General features: G+C 37.9%; 1 protein-coding gene across 5 annotated transcripts in view; it reads right to left on the reverse strand.

The window, feature by feature from the left end:
* The window catches only part of Utrn (utrophin), a 515,075-nt gene that overhangs the window by 397,989 nt on the left and 91,700 nt on the right, over positions 1-25,386 (reverse strand). For all 5 annotated transcript variants that reach the window (XM_071612949.1, XM_071612948.1, XM_071612950.1 and 2 more), the window contains one exon: positions 10,134-10,195. In XM_071612949.1, coding sequence (XP_071469050.1) covers positions 10,134-10,195 — 62 coding nt within the window. The remainder of the gene's footprint in view (positions 1-10,133; positions 10,196-25,386) is intronic.

The following is a 25,386-nucleotide window of genomic DNA, read 5'->3' on the forward strand; positions in this document are numbered from 1 at the left end:
AGGAAAAGTATCTGTAAAAGATTGAATAAGAAAGTAATATTTAGTAAGTACAGTTTGGATGAGATGCAAATTATTTGTAGCAACAATAAACAAACCAAGATGAAACTGAGACTTGGGTTTTCCATTTGGAAGGTCCGTCAGCCTGTGCTCTGCTGAGCACTTTGCTGAGGCGGAGGAGCCAGGCTGACAGATGCAGACCTCGCCTTCAAGGCCCTTGGAGTCTGAACAGATGTAAACACAAACAGCACCAAGGCAACAGGGTGAGCACAATGGGCGGACTAGGGAACCAGTAGGTCCTGCCAAAATTGTGCACAGTGACAGATACAGTATCAAGACAGAATCTGTTCTAGGACATATCTAAACCTATTATGAATAATCAAGTTATAACTATTTGTGTACGATAAGAAGAATAAAGACAGGTTTTCTCAAAAGGAGATTTAAGCCAGTCCATGCAATTGCTAGTATTCCCACTATCCTCTGTCTATGCAAGCATATATGTATGTGGCATACATACACATGTATATGGCACACTTACACACACAATATGTAGAGAGAATGTACAAACAATGATATATTTGCATTCTTTTGATCATTCCAAGAAAAATACCCCAGTATCTGATAACAAATTGAAAATTTCATAGCTTCTCTCTTTATCTCCCTCCCCCTCCCACCTTTCTTTCTCTCATTTACTTTTTCCAAGGAATTGGTGAATTTAAAAATTCAAAAAGAAAGAATTAAAAATTTCCCAATATATATTTTTTTAATTTTTTAATTGTAGATGGACACAATACCTTTGTTTATTTAGTTTTTTTTAATGTGGTGCTGAGGATCGAACCCAGTGCCTCACGCGTGCTAGGCAAGTGCTCTACCACTGAGCCACAACCCCAGCCCCTGTTTCCCACTATTTTCAAACCAGAACTTATAAATTCCTAATCTCAAAACTAATATAAATAAAGCACTCTTTTTGGTTTCTGTAACTTTTCACCTTCTTAAAAATTCATAATGCTCCATCAAGTACTATGTATGGTCACCTAAATTAACTACAATACATTTATACTTAAATATATTTTTAAAGAATTTTACAACAAAATGATGTGTTTTTTTCCTGAATGGCAGAGTTAAAAGTAGTTGAAAAGTTTCTCTTTGAATTTCTTCTAATACCTGTTTTACTACAGTGTCTATATATTAGACATAGATACTGTAAAAAGTAAGTATTAGCTTTTTTAAAAAAAAAATGGTGTCTCTAGTCAAGGTTAAGCAAAATGGTAATTTGTTGGTCTCAACTACCAAATATGTGGCTATCTCAGTGAAATGAAGGTGTGTGTGATCCTCAGTATCCACGTCTATGACTCGAGTTCATGGTGAAAGAGTGAGAGCAGTGCTGTTTCCAACTGAGAAAACGACTGAAACAAAATGAGGGTCCTGGGTGAGGCCTAAAGAGATCATAAAGACACCAACAGAGCAGCACCATCAAGGGGCACCAAGTCAAAGTAAGGGAATCCAGGGCGGGAGCCATTCACTCTGAGAATTCAAGATGCCAGTATAAACTCTTAAGAAATAAAAAAGAGGGCTCAGTTGGTAGAGTGCTTGCCTTGCATGCACACGACCCTGGATTCGATCCAGAAATGAAAAAGATTCCACTAAGAAGCTCGGAGGTCAGCTCACTCGGAAGCAGGGAGAGAGAAAAGAAAAGGAAGACAGAGAAAGACAAGCAAAACAGGTGGCTCAGGCCATCACAGACCAGTGCCCGCTTAATCACCAAGCAGTGACTTCCAGTATCCACTGAAATCAAATGAATGTATGAAACACCCTTGAAACCAAAAAATACCTTTCAGGGAATCATAAATACAGACAAGTAATAGACGCTTTACCTTGATTTTGAAAAGAGAACTAACTATAGGCATGATTTTTAAAAAATGAGATGATAAGGAAGTATGTGTGGGACCCAGACACCTGGAGGGTAGAGACAGGGACCACTTACCTACTCTAGGAACAAATAATGAGGTCACAGGCCCCAACTCCATATGCATACCCTACAAGGTCCATAGTCAAACTATGTAAGTAATACAGCTCATAAAGGAGGGGCAGCTGGTCTGCCCCTTTCCTCTTCTTCAGGCATCTGTCTCCTCCAAAACATAATAGGCTCAACATTCTAGTCAGGAACTAAATTAAGTCCTTTATCTAGTTTTAAATTCAAGGTAAACACAGAAGTGGCTCAGAGGTGGACAGGATACCGTCCCTAGGAGCATCCATTGATTTGTCTCTCAAGGAAACAAGTGTTCATTGTGCTTTGTTTTACTTGACGGTGTTTTTGTGTGCAATTCTGTCTGGACTTGATTCTGCTAACTACCTGCATATACCTATTTGATATCCATACTTAAAAATAAATTTGTGCTTTCCCTGTATCCTATATTGGTATGAAGAACTGTTGGCAGGATTTTTTTATTTCCCCAACAGATAATAACAACAAAACTAACAGTGTTGGCTTTCCCCAGATTCAACTCCCTTCATAGTGTGGGTAACTACCTATGTATCATCAAGCCTGAGCCACAGGCTTCCTAGGCCAGGTACAGCTGAAGATGGATCCAGTCCTCTTGCTCTGTGTAACAGATGGCAAGTGCTTCCTTTCCTCTCAAGAAAGCTGCCTCATCAGCAATCTTCCCCTTCCACTGCCACTCTTGCTTAGGCCTAACTGCACTGAACCATCAGGGCCCACCCTTAAAAGCTGTAGGTAGTGAGGTCACGTGGTGCCATTAGGCTGAACAGAAAAGCACAAGGTAGGTGTCTCTTCCCTCCCACACCCAGGTCAAGGATGAAATGTCATTTACTCTCGGCAGATCAATTCCAACACACATGTAACCCCAGCTACTCAATATCTGAGGCAGGAGGATCACAATTTTGAGACCAGCCTCAGCAACTGAGAAAGATCCTGATTTTTTTTTTTTAAAAAAAAAGCCCAGGTGGGGAGAGTAGGGATGTACATCAGAGGAGAATGAATGTTCCTGGGTTCAATCCCCAGTACTAAAAAACAAACACACACATACAAAAAATACAAGCAACAATAAGTGTTGGCAAGGATGTGAGGAAAGGGGCACACTCTACATTGCTGGTGGAACTGCAAATTGGTGCAGCCAATCTAGAAAGCAAAATGGAGATTCCTTGGAAAACTGGGAATGGAACCACCATTTGACCCAGCTATCCCACTTCTAGGTTTATACCCAAAGGATTTAAAAACAGCATAGTACAGGAACACAGCTATATCAGCATTTATAGCAGCACAATTCACAAAAGCTAAATTGTGGATCCAACCTAGATGCCCTTCAGTAGATGAATGGATAAATAAAATGTGGTATATACACACAATGGAATATTACTCAACATTAAAAGAGAATTAATTAAGTCATGGCTTTTGCAGGTAAATGGATGGAGTTGGAGAAAATAATGCTAAGTGGTGAAGCAAGCCAATCCCAAAACACCAAATGCCAAATGTCTTCTCTAATATAAGGATGATGATTCATAATGGGGATGGTTCAGGGAGCCTGGGGGGGAACAGACGAACTTTAGATAGGACAAAAGAGAGGGAGAGGAAGGGAGGGGGCATGGGAAAAGGAAAGACAGTGGAATGAGATGGACATCATTACCCTAAGAACATGTATGAAGACACAAATGGTGTGAATATACTTTGTGTTCAACCAGAAACATGAAAAATTGTGCTCTATTTGTATAATATGAATTGAATTGCACTCTGCTGTCATATAGAATAAGAGTAAATAAAATTTAAAAACTAGAAGATTTTTTAAATCCCAAAATTGATCATCAATTACAAAGTCTGACTCAACAGATACTACCAAATTTGTTTTCACAATTACAAATACCAATAGGATCTGTCAAAATCATTTATTAAGTATTGAATATGCATAAAACAATATTTAAGTTGTTTTAGTTAAACCAGATGAATTCATTTTGCAAATATAATTTTGAAACAAAGATCAAATTTTAAAAAAAATTAAATGGAATTAAAACAAACCCATAAAAGCTTACTTAATAATGGCTAAAATGTCTGAAAGCTTGTATTTAAGAATATGAAATACATTTTACTATTTGCTTCTTAGAGGTATTAATGAATAGAGTGAATAAACATAAATTATTAAATTGGAATTTCTTTTTAAGGAACCACTTGAATGGGCAGAGCTCCTGAAACAATTAGTTGAGCTGCTATGCACATATTTATAAACTAAACCAGTGACAGACCCAGTGTGAACCTGTTCATGCTCAAACACCTACAACAGATGCTACTTATCATCACACAAGGAGGCCTGCACAGTCTCCTTTGCAATGCTAAAATGAACATCTATGAGTGGAAAAAATGTCTGGGGCTACTTTTAGTGCACACCCTCCACAAATCTCCCTCTATGACTTTTCCACTCCTGCTTTTGTGATCATCAGCTTCCAACAGGAAAAAAGTAGACAGTAATAACACTGTCCCCCCCCCCAAAAAAAAAAAAAATATCTGAATAGCTCTTCACATTGAAATCCACAAAAAAAAGGCTTCAAAGATTTCCTCTCTCAGGTTCTGTCCACGTAAATTTCGAGTTTGGGTTGTAAGGTATGAAAACTTGGCTCGTCTATGTCTTAGAAAAAGAAAGGGCAGAAATTTGCTCAAGCAAAAGTTCAGGGTTTTAAAAAAAGTTTGTACATTCTCTCCCTAACCTTGGTTTGTTAAGCCTCTTTTGAAAATCGTTTCACCAAACTGATAAAAGAGCTTCTGCAATGTGTATGTTCTCATCTCTGCCAGATGAGCAGCTCTGAAAGTCCGCCAAAGAAAATCCAGGCTCAAAGTCATAACAAATTTCCCAAATGCAAAGCAAGAGGCCCTCACTGCCTCTCTTGGGACACCAATCTGCTTATGAACCAGAGGCTGTTGAAATCAGAGGAACAAAACACTCGAGTTTCATATGCTATTCCGTGGTACCAAGTGGGCTGTATGAGCCAATTTTTTTTCTTCATTTCTGTCTTAAAATATGTAGCACAGACCAGGATTAGCACAAGTTAGGGATCACTCATAGGATTTTTATTTAGAATTCCTAAGTAATTATAATCTCCCATATGCCTCACAGCAATGCCCAATATTTCTTGGCAATATGAGTAGGTGATTAATGACCATGTATGTTTTATGGCTAAAAGAATAAAAATAAAGACCTGAAAAATGTGGCTAACATTTAGCTTGAGGCCATAAATAAATGAGCAGCATGTCCACGAATAAGGGTTAAATTTCCTAACTCTTTTCTTCTTTATAAATAATAATTTTCTTCTGAGTTCTTCATAACTTTTCAAACTCCCCAAACCATAATTTACTCTATTCTGTATTACTTCCCAGGAAATTCAAACTCTGAAGCATCGTGAGTTTGAATGCACTCCAGTGCATTGTGATATGCACTCAGCAACATATTAACGAGGATTTGCATTTCTACAGACAGGTATCCAGATACTGCTAAAAATCAAAAGATGATATTAGACCTATATTATTCAGTATTCTCAAAGCCTTTTTCAAATCTTTTATCAAGGGATGAACTAATCCCGTTGCTAAGCTTTAATCCTCATTTTTTTTTTTACTGTGAATTTAGTAGGTAGTGAAGAATCATACCTAACTGAAAAAGAATGGCACATATTAAATCCAGTTACTTAACAAATTCTGTCTCTTTCCAATACAACCATCCTCAGGTGGTTTATATATATATATATTACTAGACATTTTAAATGTATGTTTATGTCAATGTCACTCATTGATTTATTAAGCTGATAAATACTCACTGGGTATTTACTAAATACCAAAAGTTATACCAGTAAACAAAACAGTCCCACTCTCTGGGGGAAGAAACCTGCAATTATTTAAATTATAACTATTAAGTGCATCAAAGGATAACACTCTGAGAGTCCTGAGCATTATCTACCAGTGTGTGAGCTCAGAAAAGATATCCTTAAGGAAGTGACATTTAAGCCCAGGCAAAAAGAAGGACCAGGAGTTGGCCAGGAAAAGAGGAAGTTGGAGGAAGAAGCATGCTCAAAGGCCAGGGATGGTCCTCGGGCTGCAGCACAGATCATGTGCGAACATATCATGAAGGAGCAAGAATAAAGCAAAATGAAGTCAGGTGTAGATCGGGCATGTATTTAGGGCGTTAACAGCCAATGAAGATGAAGACATCACACTGTATTGTCTTAAGTATATACAATTTCAGCTTTCAAAGTTTCTTTTTAAAAGAAGAACAATGAGCAGGCAATGAAAGATCTTGCAGAAGAAAAAGAGGTGATTAGCTTTTCCCTTTGAGATCACTCCAACTACTCTGCCTAAACTAGAAAAGGAGGATGAAAAGGTAAAATGTGGAAAGGAAGAACTAGTTAGCAGATGATCACAGTGTGGTCTGAGGGTATGAAGATAATTTTCCAAAAAAGGTCAAGTCATAGCTCTCCAAAAAGTGTAACATCAGCCTATGTCAAAGACATTACTTAACTCATTAATCAAGGAGGAAACCACTAAGGTGTTATCAACAGTTCAAGGACAACTCAAAGAACCACATGCACCCAGTCAAAAAAGGAAAACTGAAATAAATTTACAAAAGATGCAAAAACTGGTCTATCCAAGGGGCAATAATCATTTGCATTTCAGCCACCGTGCATTCTATGGATAAGAATCTTCTGCATTAGTATCTATTTTCTACAATCTACCGAGTTGTGATGTTGTTCAAAAACAATGAAAGGCAGAGATAACTCAGATGGTTCAGTCAGACAGGATAACCACTAATCGTTTTTGCCCATTTTACAGTCATTCATAAATTTTTCTATGGAAGATAATAGCAACATCGAAAAGGAAGTGTCAGTAAACATGGAGAGAGGTTCCCAGGCATGGTGGTATGCACACCTGTAACCCCAGAGGCTCGAGAGGCAGAGGCAGGAGAATCGAGAGCTCAAAGCCAGCCTCAGCAACTTGGCAAGGGTCTAAGCAACGCAGTAAGACCCTGTCACAAATTGGTGTCAACATACTTTATATACAACCAGAGATATGAAAAATTGTGCTGTATATGTGTAATAACAATTGTAATGCATTCTATCATTTATTTTTAAAAAATCAATAAAATAAATAATTAAATAAGTAAGTAAATAAATAAAGTCCAATCAGCAAGGGAAAAAAAAAAAAGATCCTGTCTTTAAATAAATTTTTTTTTAAGGGCTGGGGCTGTGGCACAGTGGTTAAGTGTCCCTGGGTTCAATTCCCAGTATCAGGGGAAAAAAACGCTGAAATTAACAAAATTTGGTGTTCAATTGAGACTTTGGATGCAGAGAGGACTAGAAAGGAAATGTCTAGCCAGCCATGGTGGCACACGCCTGTGATCCCAGCAGCTGGGGAAGCTAAGACAGGAGGATTGTGAGTCCAAAGCCAGCCTCAGCAAAAGCAAGGCACTAAGCAACTCAGTCACTAAATAAAATACAAAATAGGGATAGAGGTGTGGCTCAGTGGTCGAGTGCCCCTGAGTTCAATCCCAGCACCAAAAAAAAAAAAAAAAAAAAAGACAAATTTCTAAATGGCAGATAATGCCATCAGTACAGTGTCTGTTTGGATTATTACAAAATAATAGATAGATTACAAATGTACAAATTTATATTTCAAGTTCATTTAATAAACTGTTGTGGTACAACTGGATTTTGTATTACTTGGTTTTGAAGATGTCAGTGACCCATGATAAAAGTCGGTTTTCACATTCCTTTCATTCTTAGAGACAACAGAGATGTCTGTTTTAAAACAAATTTCTAAATGGCAGAAGATGCCATTGATGCATGTCTGGATTTCTCAACTCAGAGGCACACACTGTAGGGAAGGAGCAGACCCAAGGAAAAAATATATTTGGAAATCAAGCACAGTGTACCCTAGGATATCAAGAAAAAATAAATGAAACAAAATTCAGTACCCTCAACAGAATTTTCTCTTTTCCAGCTTCTGGTTGACCTAATGATATCATGGGAAAATACATCCTTTCCCTATCTCAGCAAGGGTGAAGGCGCATGGAGTCCCTGAAAAGCTCCCAGCCTAGAATGTGACAGGCCCTGTCCTGTGTCCCCAGGGTGGAAGAAGGCTGAGTGGTGGATTGAAGACAGCCAGAGGGAAGGAAAAGAGGGGATGAAGTTCAGTGTTACTGTCCCAAGCCCTCCATCTTGGTAGATCCAAATCCTCCTAATTTCTTAGATAAATTCCTCCCAGACTTTGACTTCTTACTAGACATAATCTGAAGTTTTCAAGGTCATCCCACTTGATACTTTTTCTCCATATAAAACAAGGTTTCTGCCCCTCTGTCAGATTCCATAGCTAGAACATTTAGTAAAAACGATACAAATTGGAAAGAATTATAACCGCCCTGGGACAAATAACTCACATGGGGTTAAAGCCTCCATTTATATCACAAAATAATACACCTATATTACAAATGAACAGATTTAAACATCAAGTTCATTTAATAAACCACTGTGGTACTACAGGAGTTTGTTTATCTCCATTGTATTGTGTGACAATGGCCTAATCACAAACACTGAGAAAGTTTTTTTCCATCATTTATTCTCAATTGTCATACGCATCACCTTACACACACCCTTCCATGTTTGATTGAACTGTCTGCTTCTCTTCATTCTCAAAAATAGGTACAAAAGTAATCCTACCCACATGGGCACTCAGGGGATCACTGGGGGAAATCTCCTCAGATTCGGGCTCTCTGAATTGCCGAAACTAAGGTGCTCAAAATGTACTCTCGTGCAGATAAAAAAATTTTCAATGATGTCAAGTTCTAAACACCTCTGTTACTTGTGTTTTTAGAATCTATTTAAATTTTACCAAAAAAAAAAAAAAAAAAATCCCTCTGCTGTGGCATAATCCCAGACATGTAATCACTGATTAGATGAGCCCCTCTGTAATCCCATTCACTATACTCTTAATTCATCCATCAAAGTCAGTTTTCACATTCCTCACATTCTCCTAGGCAAGATAAGATATCCCTCAAAAAAAAAAAAAAAAAACTTGCAAAACCTAAGAAACACACAATCAAGAAATCAGCCATAAATACTAGGATGTTGAGCAATTTTTTTAAAGAAGTGGGTTCTCCCTCCATTGCCCAGGCTGGCCTCAAACTCTGGAACTACAGGAGCATACCAACACACACAGCTCAAGGGATGTGATGCAATTTTTAAACTGCTGCTACTTCAGTTACCCTTAAAATATCCTTATTTTACCTCAAAGAAACACAAAGGTTTATTTTCCTGACCTTTATAAATGTATTAAGCAGAAAATTTTGAAAAACTACTCTTCTTAATTGAAATAGGCTTCATACAATTTAAAAGACCACTTTAGTGCTTCTCTGAGAAACCTTTATTTTTCATCTTGCTAAAACAGAGTCCTACAATGACTTAACCTGGAGACAGCCCACCTTAGACTTGGTGGACAAAACCCCAACTTCTGTAATCAATAGAGAATCACATTTGAAACAAATTTGAAAAGATCACTGCCAATTCCTCACTACTTCATTCTCTGCCCCTAAAGACAACATTGATCAAAGCCCAGATCATGTTCCAAGTAGTTAGAAATGCTGAGAAAGAACAGATCTTTGGGAGAAAAAAATGAGGAAGGACACAAGAAAAGAACCCACGGGGTAGATAAACATTAATGACCAACTGGTATTTAGTATTTGTTCATTCTTGTCCATTTAGGCAGAAAAATGCCTAAATAATATAGATTGATTTTAACCAGGCAAAATGAAACCACCATCTTTTTTAGCTAAATGAACCCAAGATTTTCCCAATACTATATATCCACTTCTTAAATGTACCCAAAATTCACAGAATTGAAAGCAGCAAACTTTCTTAGAAATCTGGAGAACACCAGGTAAAAATAAAGAGCATTGCATGAACTGTTCACAGCAGATTTCCCCTTTGAACAGACTTTAGAAGAGAATAAAGGAAGAAAAAATGCATCTACACACTCAAGAGATTCCTTCTAGGTCACATTTCATGGAGAAAATCCACTGGACTTCCAACAGAACTCCTCCATCCGAATGAGGCATCTGAAACACCAGAATGTTTGTGCAAGTCTCACTTACCTTTGAAAATCGAGCATTTATCCATTTGGTAAAGGTTTTCTTCTGCACATCATTGTGTTCATCTGTGGGATAGAAAAGGAGAGAAAGGGGGAAAGTGAGTATCCGTACCTAGGTAAGTGCACTAAATGAGCTCACTGCCAGCCTGGGAAGTTTAAATGGCTCTTGAGTACAGCGTGGTGATGCACAATGATGGACAGTTATAGAAGAATGGTTTGATTCATCACAGAGGAGCCTGCCGACGCCTCCAAAAGAGGGAGGCTCACATGAGCACCTCGCACAAGGGACCTGGCTGTGTCTCCCAAGCCCAAGTGTACTGTCACCAGCTATTAAATTCACGTTTGTATGATAAAATAACCTTGCTTCCTGCTACACAATACTTTAGGTTGCATCTTAAGCAAAATTTCAAGCATGATTAAAATGTTTGCATGTTCAATACACAAATCAAAATTATCAAATAAAAACTAAAGACCTCAAAGACTTCTCCTTTTTCATACAGACTCTACACCCTATAGGGGAAAAAAAGGAGAATAGTTTATAGTTAATTCTGTAGCATATTTTCCTCTAGAAGACTGACATAAGCTTATAAGGATTTTGATCTACGCAAACATTTCGCAAGTAGACAAATCAGAGAAGTTTAAAAAATATATAGCAACTTTGGTTTTGATTACAAATTCTCGTTCCAAGTCCCAACCAAATAAAATTGACTTTAAAAAGCTAAAGAACCCTAAAAATGTACACAGATTAAATTAAATATCAGGAAGTCACATGGCATAACAAAAAGAGCAAAGGACTTTAGGACCATACTGCCTACATCCCAGTCCACCTAATTTGTGACTTGTTAGTCATCCAAACATCTCATGGTTCTCATCTGTAAAATGAGGATAAACACTACCCAGCTTGTCCCAGTACTGTGAAGATTTGCAAAGATAAGGCAAGCCATTTGACAAGAGCTGGTGTTGAGCTCACTGCTGTTGTAATTATTGTAGGATAACTGTAAATAAGAAAGATAAACAAATGTCCACTTACCCTTGTGTTTGCTTCAAATTATACCTTCTTCAACTATTCTCCAAAGTTCAACTAAAACCAGCAAGAAAGTCATTGCTGGCTTCGAGCTACAAAGTTGCAAGTTAATAATCTGGTTCTGGAAGTTGTCTGAGGACTCCTGGGAACACTGAGAAGGCCCTAGGTGCCTCTGGGTCCATGTACTGCCTGTTCCACTCCCTCGGCATGAGAACAAAATAAAAACAGAAAAGACCATTGTGCTCTGCCCTCTGTGCCTCCATTCCGAAGGGGCTGCCTTTTACATGGAACTAGAACCCTCTCACCAACCCCAGTAGGATCATTAAACTTCACCTAGGACTTCACCAAAGTGCTGTGGTTTGCATGTTGAAAGTCCCCCAAAGGTCCGTGTGTCAAAGCCTTAGTTGGCGCTACTGGGAGGTGCTGGAACTTTGGGGAGGTGAGACTTTGTAGGAGGTACTGAGGTCTTGAGGTGGGCCCTTGAAGGGGATTGTGGGATTCTCCCCACACCCCTTCCTCTTCCTCTCTTGGCTTCCTGGCCATGAGTGGGCAGTTTTTGCTGCCACATACTCCCTATTATTGCCGCGTAGCACTGATAACAGAGGCCCAAAGCCATGGGTCCACTCAGTCATGGAGTGGAAGCTTCAAAACTGCAAGCCAAAATAAACTGTTCCCCTTATAAGTTAAATACCTCAGGGATTTCATTATAGTGACGGACAGCTAACACATCAAGTTTGTGATAACTCTGATCTCGACTCCCTTCTGCAAGGAGAGTTTGTAATTAAAAGGTCATTCCTGGAATAGACGGAGCAGCAACACCAGAAAAGAGTGCCCTTTTATAGATCCATAAAGGTAATCGGAGCCGGACCACGGGACACAAAGAAAGCAACTAGTACAAAAAACGAAACTGCTCTCTAAGAAACTTCTTGATGTCAATGGTGCTGAGAGGGTGACCTTCTTGCTGAAAGGACAATGCAGACAGCATTAGCCCCGATCTCAGCCTTTACACCTTATCTGGTCAATGCCACACATAAGCCATTTATTAACCCAGAGGCCTTGTTTACACACTCTGAATGTCCCAGCCTTTACCTTCATACCCAACAGGGACAAAGCTGAGATCACATCAGTGTACAAGGTGACTACTGCACATCACCCTGTAGAGGGCACTATGCTGGCCTCACTGAAAGGAATTTAATTTTAAATATCTCTATTCAGATCCTTGGAAAATCTAATTATTTGTCCCACCATCTTCAAACAATCTTATTTTTGTAAATTTTGCCATATCCATTATATTTAATCCTATGAATAAAAAAGTCTTAAATATTAAAATCAATTTCATAACATTCATACATACATTTAAGAATTGTCAACCATAAAATGAGAAAGAATTCTAAAAAAGAAATATATTACAGTATTTTATTTTCTTAACCTCTTTTTAGAGCATTTGACTTTCTAATTTCAAAAACATTAAAGTATACAATACTATGTAGGTTTCATCCACAGAGTAGACAAAGAAATGAATACCTATCATCTTATCAAAGGATAAATAAGATCTTTCCATTTAACCAAAAAAATGTACAATGAAATCATATTTAAAAACAGATTCCCCCAAAAAGAGATCTTTATAAGAAGTTAATAAGATAATGTTTCTGAAATACTCTGAAATCAGAGACAAATCAACATCTAAAGATTAATCAGTAGCTGATATGAAATGAAGTATTTGCCCATAAAAGGTGAATGTTTTGAAAATTTATAAACACTCTATATATTCCTTTTCCCAATACAGCTAAAGAGAAAAGTAAAAGTTAACATTTCAATAATCCTGCATTTGTATCCCTCCTCCCCCAACAAACAAATACACTTCCCTGCCTCCTATTATCTAGGACAGGAAATCAATCAAAGAACAAGAATTAGCCTGTGGGTTTTCAATTTTAAGAGTAAAAACGTGCTGGACATGGAGGCGCAGGCCTGTAATCCCAGCATCTCGGGAGGTTGAGGCAGAAGGATCATGGGTTCAAAGCCAGCATCAGCAACTTAGCAAGACTCCGAGCAACTCATCAAGACCCTGTCTCTAAATAAAATATGAAAAAGGGATGGGGATATAGCTCAGAGATAAAGCACGCCTGGGTTCCACCCCTGGTGTGGGGAAAAAAATTTAAAAAAAAAGAGTAAAGTTGTAACAAGTCTGGAACAAGCATAAAATGCCCCCGCCCTCCGCACCCACACACACACCACAACAATTAAAGTAAGCAGCCTTGACCCAGGCCTATCAGACTAGCAAACTGGTAGTAAACAACCAAAACTCTGTCATGCTATCCTGAGCAATCCTTTGGCCTTCCTAGAAATTTAAACAGAACTTCAAAACTTCTCTAGCTACTGCACCTCTCATTATTAAGCCAATTAGTGGTTTTAATTTCTCCAAAATAAAAATGTGTAAGCACCCAGCACAACCTCTACATGTAATTAGATTATTTAGATATCTAGTTAATGGATGAGTGTAATTGACAGCAAATCCACCTCCCCTAAATGTACTCAGATTTTAGAAAACCGGTTCACTTCCACAAACCTTAACCAAACCTAGCAAATCCTACCCGGTAATGACCTTTCTCTGTGAGGGGGATAAACACGGGACTGAATTAGGAGGAGAAAAATGTGTTAAACCCCTTAAGGCTGCTTTTCCAAATTCTTCCTCTAAATATTTGGCTCTTCTTAAAATGCTTCTGACATGCTCATACAGATCCAGGGGTCTGCCTGTGGCCTTGCCTGGAACTTCATTGCTGGGATGGTAAGAGAAGCAAAGCAACGCCAGAAACGTCAAGACTGCGCGATAAATCTTCAGGGAAACCGACTTGAAAATGTTTTCACTGCACCAGCTCAAAGTGCATATCGAGCATTCTTTTGGCAGAACTTAGCAACAAATCTCAATGTAAATCCTAAACCGGAAAGATGGCAGAGAAATGAGGAATCATTTCCCCTGTAGAAGCACATGTCTTGGGAACATGTGCAGCACCACTGAGACTCTGCTAGCATGAGAGAGCCAGCATTGTGCTCTAGCACATCTTTTGAAGCAATTTAATCGTGTCCAATTGGCTGGCACTAACCTGATTTCATAAAATGCAGCTATTCAGAAAAGAACAGCCTCAACTAAGCCAAAACAGAAATGTCTTGTTGGACGATTTAAAACTTGGATTGCCTTCATTAAAGCCTCTTTCACAAACATGAAATTGAACATACCCTAGAAAGTCAAGATTATTTCAGAAGCAATAAGGGCATTTCAGAACATACTCCTGCTTATTTTCCTGGGAAATCCCTGTGAAATACCCCCAAAATTCATCTACTACGAAGCCCCTTCATGTCATTCCACTCTCATTTCTTTATACCCAATTTGTGGGCCTCTGAGCAAAACAAATTCATAGATTCAAAAGACACATATTAAAATGACACATGGAAATAATAAATATTATAATAATCTGTAAAGTATTATGAACATGTAGACAAAGAAACACACCCAGGAGATGGAATGCTTACAAGTAGACTGCTTTAACTCCCTACATTAGTTTCAAAATCTGGCATTCTCTGAAAATCAAAAAATCCTTATGGCTGGGTACAGTGGCACACACCTGTAATCCAAGCAGCTCGGGAGGCTGAGGCAGGAAGATCTTGAGTTTAAAGCCAGCCTCAGCAATTAAGCAAGGCCTTAAGCAACTTAGTGAGACCCAGCTTCTAAATAAAATATTTTAAAAGGCTGGGGATGTGGCTCAGTGGTTAAGTGCCCTGGGTTCAATTCCTGGTACCAAAAAAAAAAAAAAACTTAGAAATTAAAATGTAGCTCTCAAAATTGTCAGAACTATCTAAAGATACAAGGTTAGATAATGATCATTTCAAATCATATTTCTGTAAATTTGCCCCTCATTTATACATTGAAGTTATTTAAGCTAAAAACTGTATTTAAAACAGAATTCACTCTGTAGGAAGCAAAATACAAGTGGATAGTCTCTTTGGGCGAAGGGCAAGTAGTTAGAATGGCATGAGAAGGAAAAGGAAACCAACTCCACCTTTCAAAGGAGAAGACTGAAGCCCAAAGACAGAAGTTAAAAGAAACACCCAGCATCTCCCACCTGGCAAGTACAGGGCCAGGCTGACTGCAGAGGCTGCGTCCAACACACTTCCAGACAGTCAGGCGTTAAAGAGAGTTTCACAGAATAAAGGAAACTTTAAAATATATCTAAAGGACACACAAAGTCTGGTTTATACAAAGATGGGAAAAAGGACTTTCTGCGCTCAATACCTGACAAAAAAGACAATACTGATAGAATTGTGCATGTTCAAGAAAACACAGGGCTGTAACATATAGTGATGTCAAAAGAGTAAGGATAAGATAATCCAAACTTCAGAAAGTTTTCAATCCTGAAAACTCTTAACACTCATTTAAAAAGGGAAATGCATGCTTAAAAATGTAAGAAAATATTCTTGGGGGAAAAAAAATCAATTGCCTTGAGCAAACACAAGCCCTGCTAGCAGAAGCCAGCATCGGATCAGTTCTGAAATCATGGCGATCTGGAACCCTGAGGTTCCAGACAGCACCAAGAATTTATATCATTTCAGCATGAGAGGAACGTGTCCATTCTGCTTGAGAACAAACCTAGCAAAAACTACCCACCTTCCCATCACAGAACCACATTAAAGCTTGCAATTCAATCAGTTATAGTATAAAAAAAAAAAAAAAACCTTTTCTTCATTATACTAAAAGATATCCAGTGGTCACCCTTGATAAGGGATGCCGTCCAAGACCCACAGTGGGTACCTGAAGTCACAAACCCTATGTATACTAGGTTTTTGCCTTATACATACATACTTATGATAAAGCTTTAATTTATAGTGTAGGTACAATCAGACATTACACACAATAATAAAATAGAACAATATACTGTCATAAAAGTTAGGTGACCAGATTCTCTCTCTCCTAAACTATCGTAATGCATTTTTACCTTTTCACTAAAAGAAATCACTATGTGGCTTCTCTTTGGCACATCTGAATTCCCAGCATCACTACTCTTACTCTTTAGGGAGTAAAATCAGCGTTTCTTGAACACAAGTACTAGGATACCACAAAGTCAATCTGATAGCCAAGATGGCTGCTGGGTACCTAATGAGGAGGTAGGGTATACAATGTGGATAGGCTGAAGAAAGGGATGGTTCATGTCCCTGCAGAACAGCAGGAAATTTAAAACTCATAAATTACTTACCTCTACAGTTTACCATTTAATATTTCCAGATCATAGTTAACTTTAGTCAGCTACAGAAAGTGAACACCACAGATAATGGAGGGACTACCGTATAACAAAAAAATTGTGATTTTAGCCATTTTAAAGTGTACCATTAAGTGGCATAAATTACATTTAAAGTGTTATGTAACCATCATTGCTAGTTCTAAAATTTTTTCATGCCACACAGAAACTCTTTCACCATTAAGCAGTAACTTGACATTCCCCACAGCCCCCGCTAACCTCAAACCTACTTTCTGTCTCTCAGTATCCACCCATATTAGATATTTCATACAAATGGAATCATACAGTGTTTATGCTCTGTGTCTGGCTTATTTCACTTAGCATTAACCCCTCAGTAGTCTTCCATGCTGTAGTATGTATCAGAACTTCACTCCTTTGAAGGCTGAAGAATATTCCTTTGGACATATATTCCACAGTTTATCCATTCATATAAAGATGGACACTTGAGTTGTTTCTATTTTTGGCAATTGTGAACAATGCTAAAATGAATAGTGTTATACAAGCATTTGTCTTGAGTTCCTATTTTTCATTCCTGTGGGAATATATAACTAGAAATGGAATTGCTGAGTTGTTATATGGTAATTTCTCAGTTAGATGTTTAAGGAATCACCAAGCTTGTCTCCTATACCAGCTGTATTATTCTGCACTTGCCTTCTAATTTGTGAGCACTCCATTTTCTTCAATATCAACTTTTATTTTCCTTTTTGATCTTTAAATTATACTTATCCTAGTAGTTGTGAAGTGCACGTCATGGTTCTGATTTGCACTTCCATAAAGACTAAGGATGCTGACCGTAAGAATGCCTTTTGAGAGTGCAAAAACTACCAATCAAAACCTTCAAATTTAAAAGACATCCTAGCTGGGTAGGGCAGTGTATACCTGTAATCCTAGCAACTCAAGAGGCTGAGGCAAGAGGCCCAGCCCCGCAAATTAGCAAGATCCCATCTCAAAAAAATAAAAATAAAAAACGACTGGGGATGTAGCTAAGCACTAAAGCACACCTGGATTCAATCCCTGGTACAAAAAAAAAAAAAAAAAAAACTTAGTGATATCCTGAAAACATTCCAAATAAGTCCAAGTTCAACAGCATGTGATCCTAAAGTAGATGGGGTTCAGAGAGAGTTTGTTTTTTGTTTTTTTTGTATTTGATCCATTTATTTGATATTATTTTCAGGATGTGATAGAATCATTACTTCTTGACGATCTTCTAATGGTACAGTTTATGCACCTCCTACCTCTTTTCTCCTTGACAAGCACCTTGTGTTTTTTAAACATTTCATAGGAATTCAGAGGAACGTTTTTTACTTTGACCTTCTAGAGCTGCTAAAAATGAACCCGGAGGAAAAGTCTGTAAGCTTTATAGGCATCTGGGCATTGCTGGAAACCTTCTCTCTGAAAATAGGTTTGGAAAGAACATCTTTAGATATCAACCAAATTGTACATGTTGTAAATGCAAAAACATCAAGGGCTCAATCTGTGAGGGTAGAAAGCATCCATTTTGCATCCACAAGGACTTCATTTTGGATTTTTGTCCCAAGAGTGAATATTTTTATTAAAATGACTCAAAATGTCATAGAACAAAATAGGGTTATTTAGAAGAAATGAGTGAGTCATAATGACAACTCACTGTCATGAAAAAAAAAAAAAACATAGAACTATTTTTTTCAGTGATTGATAAAAGTTTAAAGCAATCCATGAAAAAAAATCCATGAAATTAGCTTCCTCATGCTATTCTTATTAAAGAAACATCTATTATATTATACAAACTGCACCAAAATCTCATGAAAGAATGACTTTCATAAGCATATAATTCTAGATGTACAAAACTTCATGCAAATGAAATGGGGAAAACATGTTTGAATATTTAAAAACATTCCAATGATTTGACGTTCAGAATTGGTCACAACTTCTTCTTGTCAAAATAGCAGCAAAACATGTCCACACAAGACTGCTAAACATTCAACAGTATTTTTCTCATGTTAATTACTTTATTTCTGTTATTATGTTTACCCTTATTTGAAATCTCTGATATTCCTCATAAATCCATACAGTAAAACAATAAAAATATCCAAGAAATTTTAAAACTTGAAGAAAAATATCCCCCTAAAAAAAATAGAATCATACTTTCAGTACTCAAATATCTCTGTGCATTCATATGTAAGAATGCCACTACTTTATAGAGAGCTAAAGTAAAAAAAATAAATAAACTATAAATCACATGTTCATCTATAATTATGGCACTGGCTTGCACACACAAATATTTATTAATTAAATTATTTATTTTTCAGTGCACCGTGAATAATCAGTGAGTGCACATGTGGAATCCAGTGGCAATATTCTGGGCCAACAACTCTAATGAACCAAAAGGAGTGACGATGGCTTCCCTCCTTAGAAGTGCTTCAATTTTTAGTCTCATATAATCGCCCATAGACAGATGAAGTCCCAGAAAGTAATTCACATGTGCTGGAGCACTGACCTTTCAATGCTGCTAAGTAAGAGAGTTGCCAGGTAGCACTTAAGAACAACGTGACCTTTCATTAGATTTTCATCGCTGTGACACAGATATCTGACAAGAACAATGTAAAGGAGGAAATGTATACTGTGGGCTCATGGTTTCAGAGTTTCAGTCCATGGTTGGCCAACTCCACTCCTCTGGGCCCCAGGTGAGGTAGACCATCATGGGAGAGAAAGCTACTCAGTTCAGGGTAGGGCAGGAAGCACAGAGAACAAAATATAAATGCTAAAGGAATGCCCCCAGTGACCTACTTCCTCCAGCCATACCCTACCTGCCTTCACTTATCACCCGTAGAGCAGTCCTCCCAAATTATTATTAATCCATCAAATGGATGCAATCCATGGATTAGATTACAGTTTTCATAATGTAAGCATGAGTTTTCAGGGCATTACAGACTTCAAGGACTCTTGAATTTAAAAAAAAAAAAAAAGTGTGTCCTGCTCATGAGGATTAAATAATGACAAAGTCTAGATGACCATAAAGGCCAAAATGAACATTCCCCATCATCTGGAGAACCGCTGGCCTGAGTCTCTTCCCTCTTTCTCTCCTCTCCATTTTCAGTACCCACCTCCCCCTTCTGCCTGCCCCACATTTTTAGCGCCCACACTTCCCTCCATCCATGTACATTTTTAAGTTAACAACTAATATTTATGATAAAGCTAAACAGCTAAAAACATGTAATTTCTAGCGTATTGTTAAGGAACTACAAAGTTAGCTCATTTGATTAACAGGAAAAATACATCTCCTCTCTTACCTATCTGGCAAAACTAGTCTTCCCTATCAACTAATCAGACAAATCAGACTTATTTTCTGACAAGAGAAGTTGGACTTCAATTTTCTATTTAAGAACGGTGTTAATACATGTCTCCAAGTGACAAGAAATATGTCATGTCCAGGATAGATGGATGGACAGACCACCAGATGAACAGATAATGGCCAGGCACAAAGGATTAACCAAGATATTTTCTTTCCCTGGCTGCATGAAGGCACTGGCCAAGCTACTACCCAGGGTGTGCTCTGTGCTTTACATTCCTCAAGTGCCCTTCATTTAGTGTCTCACAGCAATGCATCAGAGCCAGAATCCAGGAGGGGGTGAGGTGCACCTTTCTTTTGTAAAGTGGACAAGGTGAATCACTTGAAAGATACAAAAGGAGAAGGCAGGTAGCTAAGAAGTCCTGTCAGGGTCATTAACCACTGGAAAGGTGTTCATGGCCACAGGAGCACACACAGATTCCAGAGTAAAACCATCCCCAAGGGTCTTGCAGTTGTTCCTACCCAAGATAACACATGGAGAAGGTCATATGCAATTCACTTGGAAGGATCAACTCCAGAGAGGCCCCTATAGAAGAAACAAATCTCTCTGTTGTCATGAACACCTAAAACTTTGCTAATTAATGAATGCATGAAATGTGCTTTCACTGGGCCTTGAAAATTGGCATAAAAATTTGAATGTTAGAAATATTCCCCCATCAGTGAATTTAGCATTATTTAATGAGCATGGATTGACCAAGATTATTTTTAGACATTCCCCACCATGGATTATAGAGAATATAAAATTCTAGCAAGGCACAAGGGTACATGCCTACAACCCAGTTACTCAGTAAGCTGACACAGGAGGATCTCAAATTCAAGGCCAGCCTGGTAACTTAGTGAGAACCTATCTCTAAAAAAACAAAACACACAAATCTTTGAAATCCAGGGTGCATCTTACATGTCCAGTACCATCTCAACTGGAGTAGCCACAGTTTAGGTACTCAGTGGCCATTCCACTGGAGGGCAGTGGAATGCCCAGAATATTGTTGCATTTACTATTCACTTTCATGTCAACGAAATTATGCTATGTGCACATACAAATAGGAAACAACGCACCCCTTCTAGCATGTATAATTATAATGCACCAATAAAAAAAAAAACAAGAATTAAAACCATTAAAATATACTTAAAATTAAATTTAAAAAACTAATAATAAATGAAACTTTCATGTCTTTCAAAAGAACAGAGAGCTACATCTTACCAAGTTTACAAAAAGGCTGTCTGAACTGTGTGCGAGCTCCTTGCTCATGCTGATGATTCAGTGAACACCATGAGCATGGCAAGATTAGGTCTGAAACTTGTCTTAACTAACACCCTGAGCATCAGACAATGGAAACTCCTCACACCTCACCTTTAGGCATTTGAAATATAATATAATCAACCACAAGTAAAGCAATCAATAACAGTTATGCATGAACAAATTGGCTTAGGTCATTTTGTAAAACTTATGGACCAATAAGTGGACATAACAAGAATCTGAAATATTTCCAACTCTTTGTTATGTTCCCTACTTTAATTTTCATATTTTCTACTTATTTAATGAAAAATAGCTATACAACTATTTCATGGAAAACGCTATAAACAAAAAATAAAAATAAATCAAATAGTAACAGCATTTATTGAGTGTCTGATTTATGTGAGGCCCAAAAAAAGATCCAGGTGCTGCTTTGAAAAAGTTACAATCTTTATCAGGGATGAAGAGGAAGAAAACTACAGACACAACAGTCAGTAATAACTAACATAGTAGGTACAGATACATTTATAAAGTTATAGGAAAAATATTTCTCAATGGAGTGAGGAAGAGACCCGGGAATGATTCAAGAAATGGTTTGCATTTGAGCTAGGCCTTGCTGTAAGAAATAGGAACAGCTGTTGGAGGCATGACAAAGTGGCTAGAAAGAGCACCTGTGGGAGAGAGAACAGTATTGCGAAGACCTAAAGGCACGGTGAGGTTGAAGTGAGCAAGCTATGCAGGCCCGGCATTTTCTGAGCAAGAATGTGACATGATCAGAGATGTATGATAGTGAGATTAACAGGAAAAACGGATTTGTGAGGAAACTTAGGAAAAGGAAGCTAGTTTGAGGTTTGTGAAAATCATCCACACTAGACCTCTGAACACGTAAAAAGGTTCGCAGCAAAGAGATAAGAAAGGGAGAAATGTCTGCAACAGACACTGAACTGGGTCAGAAGTAAGCCTGCTTCTGCACTTTTTTCTGGAAAGAACTATCATTTTTCTTTATTATGCTTTGCATTCACAGATTCTTTGCTGTGCACATGTGCGTGCACATATGTGTACGTGTGTATAACCACACATGTGTGCGAGTATGCATACTCGTGTGTCCTTGCACATCCATGTGTATACGCATATGCACATGTGTACACTGTGTATGAGTGCATGTGTATGTTACTGGGGATTGAACTCAGGGGTGTGTACTTATGTGTCCTTGCACATCCATGTGTGTACACATATGCATGTGTGTACACTGTGTATGAGTGCATGTGTATGTTACTGGGGATTGAACTCAGGGGTGCTCTACCACTGAGGTACATCCTCACTCCCTTTTTTAAATATTTCTTTTTGGTTGTAGATGGACACGATACCTTTATCTTATTTATTTTTGTGCAGTGCTGAGGATCAAACCCAATGCGTCACATGTGCTAAGCAAGTGTTCTATCACTGAGCTACCACCTAGCCCCCCACCCTTTTAAATTTTTGAGATAGGGTCTCCCTAAATTGTCCAGGCTGGCCTTGAACTCGTGATCCTCTTGCACCAGCATCTTGAGTCATTGGGGTTATAAGCATGAGCTGCAGTGCCCAGAAGATTCTAATGGTTCTTAAAGTACTTTATTTTTAAAAAACTTTTGCCTAAAATACTTACCATTATTTGTGATGAGAACACTAAAAATTGACTCTCTTTACCATCTTGAAGTGTAAACTCCAATAACATTAACTGTATGTACTATATGTCATGTTGTACAACAGATCTCCCAAATTGATTCCTCCCAACGGTATCCTTTGACCAACTCCCCCTGCCATGTTGAAACTGGAGTACTGAATTATAATAAGGGTCATGAAGAGAAAGAGAAGGAAAAAAAAAAAAAAAACATTTAATGTGCTCCTTTACTATAGCTTGAAGGATGGGAGTGCCTCTCAGTTAAAAAATTAATCAGCCAGCCATGGTGGCACAGACCTGTAATCCCAGTAACTCAGGAGGCTTAAGCAGGAGGATTACAAGTTCGAGACCAGTCTCAACAATTTAATGAGGCCTTAAGCAACTTATTGAGACTGTGTCTCATTATAAAAAATAAAAAGGGCTAGGAACGTGGCTCCTTGATAAATTACCCCTAGGTATCCCTGATACCAATTAATTAATTAATTAATTTTAAAAACACATTTTAAAGCACAGAAAAAGAAATCAACTCAGGAGGAAAGTTCCCCTCTGTATCTAATGAGTTAGAGGTTAGCAAGACCTTCAGGTGAACACAGCAAGCAAGCCCATGAAAACCAAAGGCCAGAGCACACAGGAGACCATTTCAGCAGTAGATCATCAGAAGAAAGGCCTATTCTAATGTGAACAGTACGGAAAGAGATGGGAAGCTGAGGTAGGGGGATGCCAAATTCAAGCACAAGCCTCAGCAATTGAAGTGAGACCCTGTTTCAAAATAAAAATACAAAAGAGCTGGGATATGGCTCAGGGATAAAGTGCTCCTGGGTTAAATCTTGCTGGATTCAATCCCTGGTACCACAACCAAACAAACAAAAAAGTACATAGAATGAATATGTAAAAGCAGGAAGGATTTTCACAATACATCAAGGAGTAAAAGCAAGTCATTGAAGAATGTACATGGTGCTATGTCTATATGCTGTGTACATGTGCAGCAAGAAAATATATGCACTCTATCTCTAAGTTAGAAGTAGAGTTTTTTATTCTATTTGTTATAATTTTTGTAAGAAATACATAACACTTCTATAACTTTCTTTTCTTTCAAACACCTATTTTATGAAAGGTGTGTTTTACTCTACTTTCAAGGGACAACTAGGAAGGGGAGAGAATTTGGCAGCTAAACATTAAACTACGCTGGCAGAAGGTCTGTCCTAGTGTTAGTGGGCTGGTGAGACACTTGAAGACAGAAAGGACTTGGGAGGGGAGGAGATATGTCAGATGCCCACAGGAAAGAAGACCAGCTGGCTTCTGTATGAAACCGAATCCCAGAGGACAGGAGAGGAAAGGTTTCAGGAGACAAACCCTGAGCTGGATCCTACAAGCTCCCAAAGTTGTAAAACTGAAATTCTCCAGTTGAATAACTTCTGTTTGCACCTGTCTTTTCAGTGAGTTTCCACTTCCGGTCTGAAGATAACTAGCCCCCAGGTCAATAATGGTGCGTATGAAGGTCGCTTTTCTTGAAGTCTATTCACAACTGAAACACTGTGGGAAAGGGTGAATTCACTTCACAAACAACTTTTTTCAGTAAATTCAAGTATTTCAAGACAAAACAATACAGGGTATTGATAACTTATTGAGATGGGAAGTAAAAATAGATCACTGCAAAAGCAACTGTTACCAACAGATCACTCTAAGCTGCCTAGATTTTCTCCAAAGCCTAGTACTTACTAGCTTTCAGGAAAAGAATTCAAACCTGGGACAAAATTGTAAGTATCTGTCCTTTGTCTACATATTTTAATGAAATGCCACCTACTCTACAAATATAATTCTTAAAGTAAGAAAAAAACATATTTCAAAAGTGGTTTCTGTATTTTTATTTTCAGTACTTAGGGAGTGAAACCAGGGGCTCTCAACCACTGAACTACACCCCCAGCCATTTTTTTAAATTTATTTTGAGATAGGGTCTCCCTAAGTTTCTGAGACTGGCCTTGATTTTATCCTCCTGCCTCAGCTTCCCAAATAGCTGGAATTGCAGGTGTGCGCCACCATGTCCAACTAGTAATTTTTTTTTATATTGCATTTTTTTCATCTGTTTTTTGGAGTAATTAAAAGTCAAGCCATGACAAGTCAAAACCAAAATGTAAGGCCATAAAGATGGAGGAAGAGTCATATTAATAATTAAATTTGCGAAATTCCAAGTCCACTAAAATGTAATCCTTTGTCCAAGATAAATATTTATAATAAGTAGAAAAAACATGTCAGAAAGGAACACTGTGTTTCCCCTTAAAAACTCTCATAACTATTTATTCCCATGGTCTTTTCTTGCAGTTAAAAAATCAAATAGCTCTTAGCTTATGAGGGTATAAACTGAAAGCTAATGAGAAAAATAATTTAAATAGTCTACAATTGGAAAATACAGTATCTCTTTTTTTCAACTTATATAACAAAGTTAAATGTTCATATGAACCACTAAAACCCTTTTTATTGAAAAGCTTATCCAGGTAGGGTAGGGGACAAGGAAAAGAGATAAAATCCATATTATGGGAAAAATCTCAAGAAATTTTTTATTGAGGTATGTTGTTACAGTCAGGTCATTCTTTACATCACGGTTGAAATTAGGATTCTGGCAGGGCACAGGGGTACATGCCTATAATTCCAGTGGCTCAGGAGGCTGAGGCAGGAGGATTGTGAATTCAAAGCCAACCTCAACCAAAGCAAGGCACTAAGCAACT

This window comes from Marmota flaviventris, chromosome 6 (assembly GCF_047511675.1).
Source record: "Marmota flaviventris isolate mMarFla1 chromosome 6, mMarFla1.hap1, whole genome shotgun sequence".
Taxonomy (NCBI): Eukaryota; Metazoa; Chordata; class Mammalia; order Rodentia; family Sciuridae; genus Marmota; species Marmota flaviventris.